This window comes from Hemitrygon akajei, chromosome 27, assembly GCF_048418815.1.
Source record: "Hemitrygon akajei chromosome 27, sHemAka1.3, whole genome shotgun sequence".
NCBI classification, from domain to species: domain Eukaryota; kingdom Metazoa; phylum Chordata; class Chondrichthyes; order Myliobatiformes; family Dasyatidae; genus Hemitrygon; species Hemitrygon akajei.
The window spans coordinates 8,676,395-8,689,225 of record NC_133150.1 but is presented as its reverse complement, the minus strand read 5'-3'; the positions used below and the strand labels follow the sequence as shown (position 1 = coordinate 8,689,225).

Below are 12,831 nucleotides of genomic sequence, written 5' to 3'. Positions count from 1 at the left end.
CCACCCTCTGGGTAAAGAAATTCCTCCTCATCTCCATTCTAAAAGGATGCTCCCACCCCAATTCTGAGGCTGTGTCCTCTGGTCCCAGACTCTCCCAACATAAGAAACATCCTCTCCACATCCACTCTATCAAGGCCTTTCACCATTCGATAGGTTTCAATGAGATCATCCCTCATTCTTCTGATTTCTAGTGAATTCAGGCCCAGAGCCACCAGACACTCTTCATTGAACAAGCCATTCAATACTGGAAGCATTTTCGTGAACCTCTTTTGAACTCTCTCTAGTTATTACATCCAACTAAGAATACAAAATGTGTTTGCTATCTCAGAAACTCATTCAAACTGCATTGGAGAAACAGCTGATTTTGTGCGTGTTCAGGTCTCAACACGGATTGAACACTGGAATCTTCAAATGAAAAATCAGAATTGTTATTATTGACCAAAGCCTGGCATTTACACTGAGCAGTTACACAAAGAATTCCGCAACTGCTGGCAGTGATTCTCTGCTGTTGTCCATCATAATCACAAGAGAGCTCCTGGATCTAGAGTAAATCTCAGTGATTTATCCAGAGTCCTGACACCACAGGGCCCCTGTATCTAGAGTAAATCTCAGTGATTTATCCAGAGTCCTGACACCACAGGGCCCCTGGATCTAGAGTAAATCTCAGTGATTTACCATAGTCCTGACACCACAGGGCCCCTGTATCTAGAAGAATCTCGGTTTGTTATCCAGAGTCCTGACACCACAGGGCCCCTGTATCTACAGTAAATCTCAGTGATTTACCATAGTCCTGACAACACAGGGTTCCTGTATTTAGAGTAATCTCAGTGAATTATCCAGAGTCCTGACACCACAAGGCTCCTGTATCTAGAGCAGTGGTTCCCAACCTTTTTTTGGCCATGCCCCACCTAATCACCTCTAAAATCCTGATGCCCTCTCTGGTGATATATAATTCTTATTATTCAAAAAGTGAACTCCTATTCACCTGGAGGAAGCTTAAAAGACCATTAACTTGGTTTAAACAAGCTTCCAAAGAACATGGCATTCATGAAAGAGAAAAATAAAAGAACCAAAGGACTGTTAAAGTTCTGAGGAAGAAATTACTAAGAAATTGTAAAAAAAAAGAACATTAAGTGATATTAAAATAATAATAATAAATAAATAAAACAATGCCGATTCGTTTTCACAGCATACAAAGACAGATACACCGTTTAAAAGAGATGACACAATGTACACACCTTCACACCACCAAGAACCGAAAGCTACTGCAAAAAGCAGCATTGGCGCGACCTCGTACGAGTTTCTTACGCGTTTGGACTTGTTCATTCGTTCCTTCCTACATCAGTCAATTCATTAATTTAATTATGAAAGCCATTTGATGGTTGTAATGATGGTGATACACTATATATACAGTACATACGCAATTACGCATGTACATACACACAAGTATATTTATGTGTGCATACTGTATATACACATATGTATTAACTCGCACACACGCTCATACTCACACAGACTTACTAGAAAAAATTCACTGTTAATAACTCATTCTCGAATTGCCCCCCCTTAAAAATCAAATTACCCCCCTGTGGGACGTACGCCCCACGTTGGGAACCACTGATCTAGAGTAATCGCATCAATTTATCTAGAGCCCTGACACCATAGCTCTTCAAGTATGGATCTAAAATACTGTTAGTATGTGATGAGGACTTATGCCTCCGACAGATGGCAGATTCCAGACCCCTACCACTTCTTGGTGACTAAAATTATTCTGTCAATTTTTTAAAAATTATTCAAGGGGCACGGGCTTTGCAGACCAAGTCAGCATTACATTTCCCATCTCTAGCTGTCCTTGAGAAGGTGGTGGTGACACACACAAAATGCTGGAGAAACTCAGCAGACCAGGCAGCTTCCATGGAAAAGAGCACAGTCAACATTTTGGGCCGAGACCCTTCAGCAGGACTGGAGAAAAGATGGAGTCGGAGTAGGAAGGCAAGAAGGAGGGGGGAGGGGAGGAAGAAACACAAGGTGATGGGTGAAAGCAGTGGTGGGGGAGGGATGAAGTAAAGAGAGAAAGAAAGACGAGAGAAATTGCCTTTCAACTCACGAGAGAGCATAGGCCATCAACTTTTTTACCAAAATGCCATTAGGAAGGGAGATGCAGGATTTTGACCCACTTGCAGCGAATGAATGTTGATACATTTTCAAGTCAGGCTGTAGCTTAGAGTTCAGCTTCCAGATGGCGGGGTTCATGTGCTTTAGCTGGCCTTGTGCTTCCAACTGGTAGAGATTGAGGGCTTGAAAGAAGCTGTCAAGCCAGTCTGGGTAAGCTGCTGCAATGAACTGAGTGTGGCACAAACCGCTGCTACTGAATGTCACGTGTGGAGCGAGTGAAATCTTGTGGACAGTGCGCTTATCATACGGGCTGCTAGAACAGTCTGGTGTCACACTTCTATGGTTCCTTGATTTAGTACTTCCTTTGCATTTATTCATCCAGTCCATTAACAGTTTATGCACCTTAACTACCGGTAAGTCCCTTTCCCAAATATTTGACGACATTTCTTATCATTCCCCCTTTCTTCCAGTCATCAATAAAGCATAGCTAGCCAAATGCTGGGGTTACCCGAATCTTACAGGAAACAGCCTTCTGGTCACAAAATCATCTGTCAGCCGTTGCCTTTCGCTCCTTTCCACTGCCTGAACCTGCCATTTCCCCTTGGATTCCACGGGCCTTTAATGATCAGCCTGCCATTCACTCAACAGAAATTTAATAATTTGAGATGACCTTCAATAATTCATGAAGTATTTTCTGCAAAAATAAAACATAACCAAGTTTTTAAAATGCTTTCTGAAGTGATAAGTACTATTGAACAACTTCCCTCAGCATGAAAAAAAATTTGTCGTCTGTGGGGTAGTCATTTATTCCATGATAAAAATCAAATTGCTATTGCTTTCCTTTTAGTTTATTTTTCGTTTCTCTTTCAGCTTTTAACTTAATAACGCATCATATATCAATCTTTATTTTGTCTTTGGCAAGATGTTAATGATTATAATCTGGCCTTGTAATTTCCCAGTCTAATGTGAGAGATCTTCAATCTCTGTTGCCCAACTTGTTCCCCGACTTCACTTTTTGGTCTCCGATCCTTTGATAATGATGCAAAGTTCAAAGGGAAAAAGGGACGCTTTAAAGCTGCTTAAATGTTGACAGTCCTGTCTCCCAAGGTAGTCCCTTCACTACTGATGACGGAACTGGGCCAGTGCCTTAGTCTCAATGATATTTCATGCAAATCAGTAGCTACAAGTCAACTGTTACTGACTGCTAGCAATCTGAGTCAGAGATCTGTGCTTTCAAACCCTTCTCTCGAAACTTATATATAACTTATAAGTGTATAACCTAGGCTGGCAGTTCAGTGACAGATGTACTGACATCTTTTTTGTGAATCAGTCAAAGAGAGGCTCTTTATTTCTGAAATTGACATTAAAAATTCTTGTGTCTTTTTCTGAACAGAATCTCAACCAAGATTAGGAAAACAGCTATTTCTTTGTCCCATTTTTTTCTTTGAGGGACCTTGCTGTGCACATAGCTATATTACAATTACTACAGTTCAAAAGAACTTAATTGTTTTTGAATTGTCACGTGATATTCAGAGTTCAGAGGTGTGAAAAAGGGCCTTCCACTGCCTGCTCTTCAGAGATGGTTCATTTAGGCGGGTCAAATTAGCAGAGCAGGGGCCTGGTGAACTATTTCTCAATACCACACAAGAACAAGCAATTATTTTCAGTTTCTTCACCAGCATCCTGCCCAACAAACTTAAATGATCAGATCCTTGTTCTCAGAATCCAATCATAAACACAATTTCAGGGACAGTTTATGAAACTACATCTCATTTTACATTTATGTCACACTTTTACGGTAGCTCACTTGAAAAAAGGCTTTGCTGAACAACTCAATGCAGTATCATCTTTATAAACCATTTTGCAACTGAATATTACTTTTCTGACTGCAGTTTAGAATGGAGATTAGCCAAAACCAAACTAGAGTTAAAACTTCCGACAATAGATACATACAAATCATGAAGTTTCTACAAAATTGATGAAAGTCAGTATTTTTTTTCATCCCTCCAGCTGAAGTGGCAGATGCACAGAATCAGGTTTATCATCACTGAAACCCGGCGTGAAATGTGTGGTTTTGTGCCATTAGTATGCAGCAGCACATAAAAATCACTATGTAATAAAATATAACTAAGTAGTTCAAGAAGTGAAGTGATGTTCATACGTTTCAGAAATCTGATGGCAGAGGGGAAGCTGCTCCTGAAATATCCAGTGTGTCTTCAGACTCCTGTACCTCCTCTCTGATGGTAACAGTCAGGGGCATGTCCTTAATGATGGATGCTGCCTTCCTGCGGCTTCACCTTTTGAAAATATCCTTGATAGCGGGGAGGCTAGTGCCCATGATGGAGCTGGCTGAGTTTACAACTCTCTGAAGCTTTTGCCGACGTTGTGCAGTGGCGCCTCTATTGGTGACGCAACTAGTTACGATGCTCTCCTCTCCACAGTACAGGTTGAGCACCCCTCATGCAAAATGCTTGGGGGGCAGAAGTGTTTCCAATTTTTTTTCCAGATTTTGGAACATCTGCATCTATATAATGAGATACCTTGGGGAACGGGACCCAAATCTAAATATAAAATCCATTTATATCACATATACACCTTATACATATACCCTGAGGGTAGTTTTATGGACTATTTTTAATAATTTTGTGCATGAAGCAATAGTGTGTATATTAAAGACAAGTTATCACCACCTAGGATGCTCAGGTTGACAGTCAGTGGTTGTTTGGCATCACCTGCATTACTGACTCTGAATTTACATAAGCAGTCTTTGTCTTACACATGTTCATTACATGTATGTACTGCTGCAGCTGTTCAGCATGTTAGATTTTTGGCAAATTTGCTGCTGCTTCATGATCAGAAAGTGTTTTATCACAACAAATCTTTAAAAAATTTTAATGTTGTGCCTTTTCTTAAATTTCTGCAACCAGACTGCTGATTAATCACAATTAGCTTCAAATTCAGTTCGTCATGATAGATTTTTGCTTGTTTCATGAGTGGCACAGGTTCACTCCGACACTGATAAATCAACTTTGTCAATACACGATCCAGATCTTCAATTTTCTCTCTATGCAGTTTTTCATTAACCTCTGTTCATTATACATAAGGTCACTTCACAGAGCTGCCTGCAACGCGCAGAAACATGCACATCACCTGGGAACTTTCACAGCACCTTGTGGAATTTTCCATTTTGACAGTGTTAAAAAAAATTTTGATTTTGGAGGTTTTCATATTTTGGAATTTCAGACAAGGGGTGCTCAACTTGCACACCTGTAGAAATTTGCACTTGACTTTGGTGACATACAAAATCTCAAACTCCTAATGCAGTGTAGCAGCTGTCGTGCATTCCTTATTGTCGCGTGGACATGTTGGGCCCTTCAGAGATGTTGACAGCCAGGAGCTTGAAGCTGCTCACCCTTTCCACTGCTGATCCCTTGATAAGGACCCATGCGTGCCCTCCTGTCCTCCCTTGAAGAAGGGCAATATCAGTTGCCTGGTCTTAGTGCAAAGTTAACATTGCCAATCTATCTCACCCCTGTACGCCTCCTCATCATCATCTGAAATTCTGCCAACAACAGCTGTGTCATCAACTAATTGAGCTGTGCCTAACCACACAGTCATTGGGGTAGAGAGAGAATAGAGCAGTGGGCTAAGTACACATCCTTGGGGTGCCTGAGAGACTGGTTCACTGGAATATTTAAGAGAGGTACATTCATGGGCGGGGATTGGGGCCATATGGTCCCTGGTGCAGGTAAATGGACAGAAGATCGGGTCAGCATAGACTAGACTGGCCAAATGGCCTGTTTCTTTACTGAGTACGCTACACTATCCCACAGGCTATTCCACCAGTCACTGATTACGCAGGTATTCATCTGAACCATTGAGAATGTCATGTACACCAAGTTAACACACTTCCTTTTGACTATCCTGTTTTTAAGCGACAAGCTGCTTTAGTAAATGCTCTTCAAAGGGCACTCAGTGCGGATACAATGACACTGGAACTCAAACGCGCATACAAGATCAGTATTTCCCCCTTTTTTACTCAAGTATACAATAATGTGAACATAAAAATGTCGGAGACGGATATTCTTCAACAGTACTGACAAAAAATTATTTTCATTTCAGCTTTCATCTCCTGCTGTCACTTTCCAACAATCACTTTAAACTTGGATGCTTTGGTTCTTTTTAAGCAACGTGGTAAAGATCATGCTCACGAAAACGAAAATAAAGCACATTCAGCAGAAGATGCAGCGACTATGAGATATTAGTTTTTTTTAAAAAAATCTGACTCACAGTTGCTGCTCCGCTACACAAGAACTCTAACCACTTCTGCCCTGGCATTTCTGTATATTTCCTGTGTATGCGTCTTTCAGAGACGCAAGTCTGGTAGCATTGACAAACTTAAATAGAGACTTTAGATATATAAGAAAAGGCTCCGGTTTTAAGTTTAAAGTTAGTATCAGCTTAGATCAGTTCTAACTCAAAATGACTTCAGTAAAGGCAAGCCACTGCAGCAAAAACCACGGTGAAGCAGCTGGTAAGAGTACAAATTTTAAAAAATAATAAAAAAGGCACATCGACAAGTTAAAGCAGAAGCCTCTCTACCTTTTGGACTCGTTGCACAAGCCAAGACTTCCTGTCATTAAAACAGCATCAGAAACGTGCCTGTGCGTTGTTTTATGTAGAGGAAACTCAACATACACCAAAGTTGCGCCCAATTCAGCCGGTGAATACTTTTAAAATGTGCCTGCCACATCCACAGTACCAGCTCCTTAACAACACGACGCTGGAACTCGCAGTGTCCGGTGGGCTGACCCGTCCAGCCGCCGGTGCCGTCGGGGCCTCGGCTCGCAGCGCCTTACCTTCAGCTGGGATTTGGACACCTTGCCGCTCTTCTCCACGTCCAGCGCCGTGAACGCATACCAAATGGACTTCAGCAACTCGCTCCGTAACTCCATCACTACCTGCACCAAGTCCGGGCGCGGGCGCGTGCGCGGGCGCGGGCACGAGCGGGCGGGCGGGCGCCGCCTCCCTGGTGACGTCAGCGTTCCGGGAGCGCGCCGCCCACACAGCACCAGCACCAGCACGAGCACGAGCCTAGCTTTCCCTCCCGACAAAGCGCAGCCCTCATGACCTTTTTTATATGTCAAAACTATGCCGTATTCATTAATGTTTTATATAGATACATTTTGTAATCAGTGCGTGCCTTTCTTTACATCCATTCGGACCGACACATGCTATTTCAATGCCTGCCCTCATAATTGCCCAGTTTGCTGGCATATTTGGGATTAAACGGAGGTCAGAAGTTCAAAGTACATTTATTATCAAAGTATGTGTGAATTATATAATCTTCAACTTTTTTCCTTGCACAAAACAAGAAACCCAAAATAACCCATTAAAAAAGACTAACGAACACACAGCGTGCTGAGAGAGAGAAAAAAACACCAATCGTGCAAACGATGAAACCAACGGACATTCAGAACGAGAGAGAGAGAGTCCATAGACACGAGGCCTGGAGTATCAGCCTCAGTTCATCACACAGCAGAGCTCACAGGCACGAAACCTGGAGCAGCAGCAGCAGGCCACAACCTCGGCCTGAGTGCAGTAAATGTCGTGGAGCAGCCAGCAGAACGGGCCCGACCCTCACCTCTGCTCCTGATACCCTTCTGTTTCAATCCATCTGGCCCGAAATCGTTCAAACACAGATCATCCCTCGGTCTAAGACCCAGGCACTGTAGCATCGATAAGCTCTGGGCCTGGACTCCACACAACGTTTCGGCCTGTACCCAAACTTTCCAAATCGGCCTGGCACTTAGATCGATTGTACTTCACTCTCAGCTTAGGTGGACGGGCTCCAAACGGATGGAGCAGAACAAAGATTTCTATTAATATATTGGTGCAGCAGTCAGCAGGGCTCACCTGTTTCAGTCCCACCCAGAGAGGTGATGGTCCAGTGCAGATGTATTGTTGGAAGGGCTGCCTTTCAGGTGAGATGTTAAATGAAGTCTGTCAGATAAATACATAGAAAAAAAACAAGGTACAATTTCAGAGACACAAGAGAGACTGCAGATGCAGGAAATCTGAAACAACACACAAAATATGCTGGAGGAACTCAGCAGGTCAGATAGCATCTATGGAGGGAAATGAAAATTTGCTGTTTAGATCCTCAAAGAGTAGGTTAGCTACAGCTTTTGTCCTGGCCAACATTTATCCCTCAATTAATAACAGCACAGTGTGATACGGCTGGTAAATCTGCAGCCTCAGAGTGCCAGAAACTCAGTTTAATCTAGACCTCCAGTGCTGTATGAGCAGAGTTTGCATCATCTCCCTGTGACCGTATGGCTGTCCTCTGAATGCTCCAGTTTCTTCCCACAAATGGGAGCAGGAAGGGCCTGTTTCTCTGCTGTACTTTTCTATCACTCTTTGTCTCTAAATGGGCTGGAAGGCTAGTTGGACACTGTAAATTGGCCGTATTGTGCAAGTGAGCCAAAGAGTTCGGGAAGAGTTGCTGAGAATGCAGAGAGCATAAAAAGGGGCTTAACGTAGGACTGTCGTGGATACAGTAAGCAAAAGGATTTGCTTCTGTGATGCATCTGTCTCCAGCTCCATGACTAAAATATAGACTTAGATTTAAGTCTACGTTTCTCTCCGCATTCTCATCATAAAACAGTGCAATGGATCACCATAATGCAGAAAGAACAAGAACTGTGTTTGCAAAGTTCACTGAAGTCTGATGTTACGTTTCCTGTATGACATTACAGATTTACTCAGCAAACATCCAAAAGGTACAAGCCCAGCAGTCAGTTCTTGAAGGAGCATACAGTCACTATCAGTACTCCTGCAGTCATAGAGGAATACAGTTTCTGAATGAATGGATGCTGAACTGAAGAGAGGTGGATGGGGTTTATCCCCAGGAGGTCAGAGGGACCTGTACAATGAAGAACAATGCCCACAGGAGCCATGTTCTTACTGCATGTGGGTCACAACCAAGAATTCCTAGCAGGAGGTTTGCAGAATTATGGATACCAGAACCATGGCACAGCTGATAACGTAGGCCTGCTCTGCTAGGGCCTGTAGGCTAAAATAAAGTTGCTGCCCTTGAGTTTGGAGTTTGCCAGGTTTCTTAACGAGCAGCAAATAGCCAATTCTGCAAAAACAGAACAGATAACGTGCAGTTTGCAATGGTCCTGAGGCACAACTGCCAGGAGTGATTTCAACTCACCTCTATGGACAAAGTCAAGGAACACGTGTGAGGCAGCTGTTGAGATCAGAAATCTCAGTGAGTTTAACAGTACCCCTCATGAATAGCACAGTTCCATGGGAAACGGTAAACAAAACCTAGCTGGCTTGTCAGATAAATAGGAACAGTTAACTTTTTATTGGACTGATGAAATTCAAAAATTGAAAATAAGTAACTGCTAGAAAACTACAATAAAATCAAAAAATACTGAAGAAAATCAGCAGGTCAGAAAAATCTAGTGTGTTTATCCCCATTAACGTTGAAGTTTTACACCAGAAAAATTGTGCTAGGGAGAGCAAAATCCTAATGGATGTTTACATACCCATAAAGTACTCAAAATGTTTTCAACAAAGGGTGACCCTAATTTGTCACTGTATTGTTTCAGAGCAGGGTAAACAAAGTTTGAGACCCTATTATCCATTTTTTATAACATTGTTCTTTGTGAAAGCCTTCTCAGCATAAATTGGCTGTGTTCCTACATTACAACAAACTTCTCTTTCCCTGCTTGTTCCTACTGCTTTTCAGAGAAATATTACAGTGGTGTCAGATGGACATGCATGGACATCCCGTTTCTTACTTCCCATTTCAAAGGTGAGCATGGAGTTTATCTGTGTTGCCCAGCCAGAAAAAGAAATTTGCACAACCAGTGCATTAACCATGCACTGCTCACAATACTGCAAGTGAGGCCCCATCAAAGCTTTATAAAGTCTCAACATTACATCCTTGCTTTTATATTCCATTCCTCTTGAAATGAATGCTAACATTGCATTTACCTTCCTCACCACAGACTCAACTTGCAAATTGACCTTTAGGCAATTCTGCACAAGGACTCCCAAGTCCCTTTGTGCCTCAGATTTTTGTTTTTTTCTCTCCGTTTAGAGAATAGTCAATTTTTTCATTTCTTCTACCAAAGTGCATGACTGTGCACTTCCCAACACTGCATTCTATCTGCCCATTCTCCTAATCTAAGTCCAGCAGTAGCCTCTTTACTTCCTCAAAGCTACCTGCCCCTCCACCAAACTTCATATCGTCTGCAAAATTAGCAACAAAGCCATCAGTTCCATCATCCAAATCATTGACATATAATGTAAAAAAGAATCGGTCCAAACACAGACCCCTGTGGAACACCACTAGTCACTGGCTGCCAACAGGAAAAAGCTCCCTTTGTATTCCCACTTTTGGCCTCCTGCTAATCAGCCACTGCTTTATCCATGCTAGAATCTTTCCTGTAATACCATGTGCTCGTAGCTTGTTAAGCAGCCTCATGTGTGGCACTTTGTCAAAGGCCTTCTGAAAATCCAAGTACACAACATCAACCTTTGTCTATCCTCCTTGTTATTTCTTCAAAGAATTCCAACAGATTTGTCAGACAAGATTTTCCCTTGAGGAAACTATGCTGACAATGGCCAATTTTATCATGTGCCTCCAAGTACTCTGATACCTCATCCTTAATAATTGACTCCAACATCTTCCCAGCCACTGAGTTCAGACTAACTGACCTATAGTTTCCCTTCTCTCCCTTTTTGAAGAGTGGAGTTACATTTGCAATTTACTGGAACCATTCCAGAATCTAGTGATTCTTGAAAGATCATTACTAATGCCTCCACCATCACTTCCGACAGCTCTTTCAGAACTCTGGGGTGTACACCATCTGGTCCAGGTGATTTATCTACTTGCAGACCTTTCAGTTTCCTAAGAACCTTCTCTTTAGTTATGGTAACTTCACACATTTCATGCCCCGACACCTGGAACTTCCATCATACTGTTAGTATCTTCCACAGTGAAGACTGATGCAAAATACCTATTCAGTTCATTTGCCTTTTCCTTGCCCCATTACTACCTATCCAGCATCGTTTTCCAGCAGTCTTATATCCATTCTCACCTCTCTTTTACACTTTATGTATCTGAAGAAACTTTTGGTATCCTCTTAAATATTATTGGCTAGCCTATTTTCACCATCTTTATTTACTTCTTTAGTTGTCTTCTGTGGTTTTTAAAAACTTCTCAATCTTCAATCTTCCCAGTAATTTTTGTTCTATTATATGCCCTCTCTTTAGCTTTTGTGTTGATTTTGACTTCTCTTATTAGCTGCTGTTGTGTCATCTTTCCTGTAGAATACCTTTTCCTCTTTGGATGTATCTATCCTGTGTCTTCTGAATTGTTTTCAAAAATTCCGGCCAATGCTGCTGTGCCGTCACCCCTGCCAGTGTTCTTTTCCAATCAATTCTGGACAACTCCTCTCTCGTGCCTCTGTAATTCCCTTTACTGATACGATATTGGAAAGGCAGTAAAGATAGATTTCAGAGATTTATTTCTGCAACCAAAAGACTTAATATAATGTCTTGAACCTTGGCTTCAGCTCAAAGTAATTTTGTAGCAAGGTCAGTTCTTCCTCATCCTTCCTGTTAATTCCTCAATACAAATGCTCAGGAATGGATTTTTTTTTTACTCAATTAGGAAGCTGGATCGTGAGAAGGTCCTGAAATTTCTCTGACATGTCCTTATGCAGCTCACCCAGATAGACACAATACACTTAAAGATCATCAGATGCACTCAATTTCAGTAAGACCAAAGAGCAGATTGTGGACTTCAGAAAGGGTAAGATGAGGGAAGATGAACCGATCCCCAGAGAGGGATCAGAAGTGGGGACAGTGAGCAATTTCAAGTTCCTGGGTGTCAAGATCTCTGAGGATCTAACTTGGTCCCAACATATCGCTGCAACTATAGAGAAGGCAAGACAACAAATATATTTCATTAGGAGTTTGAGGAGATTTGGCTTGTCACCTAAAACTCTCGAAAACCTCTTTAGTTGTACCATGGAGAGCAGTCTGTCAAGCGGCATCACCATCTGGCATGGGGGGCGGGGGGGTTGTTACTGCATAGGATCAAAAGAAGCACCAGAAGGCTTATTGAGAAAGTAAGGAGGCATGGGATCCAAGGGGACATTGCTTTGTGGATCCAGAACTGGCTTGCCCACAGAAGGCAAAGAGTGGTTGTAGACAGGTCATATTCTGCATGGAGGTCGGTCACTAGTGGGTGCCACAGGGATCTGTTCTGGGACCCTCGCTCTTCATGATTTTTATAAATAACCTGGATGAGGAAGTGGAGGGATGGGTTAGTAAATTTGCTGATGACACAAAGGTTGGAGGTGTTGTGGATAGTGTAAATGGCTGTCAGAGGTTACAGCGGGACATAGATAGGTTGCAAAACTGGGCTGAGAAGTGGCAGATGGAGTTCAACCCAGATAAGTGTGAAGTGGTTCATTTTGGTCGGTTAAGTATGATGGCAGAATATAGTATTAATGGTAAGACTCTTGGCAGTGTGGAGGATCAGAGGGATCTTGGAATCTGAGTCCATAGGATGCTCAAAGCAGCTGCACAGGTTGCCTCTGTGGTTGAGAAGGCATACGGTGTATTGGCCTTCATCAATTATGGAATTGAATTTAAGAGCTGAGAGGTAATTTTGCGGCTATATAGGAC

At 42.3% G+C, this 12,831-nt stretch overlaps 1 protein-coding gene across 2 annotated transcripts in view; it reads right to left on the bottom strand.

The window, feature by feature from the left end:
• LOC140717109 (differentially expressed in FDCP 6 homolog) overlaps positions 1-7,100 on the bottom strand; it is a 167,015-nt gene extending 159,915 nt beyond the window's left edge. For both annotated transcript variants that reach the window (XM_073030339.1, XM_073030341.1), the window contains exon 1: positions 6,975-7,100. In XM_073030339.1, coding sequence (XP_072886440.1) covers positions 6,975-7,070 — 96 coding nt within the window. In that variant the 5' untranslated portion in view covers positions 7,071-7,100. The remainder of the gene's footprint in view (positions 1-6,974) is intronic.
• Positions 7,101-12,831: the final 5,731 nt, after the last annotated feature.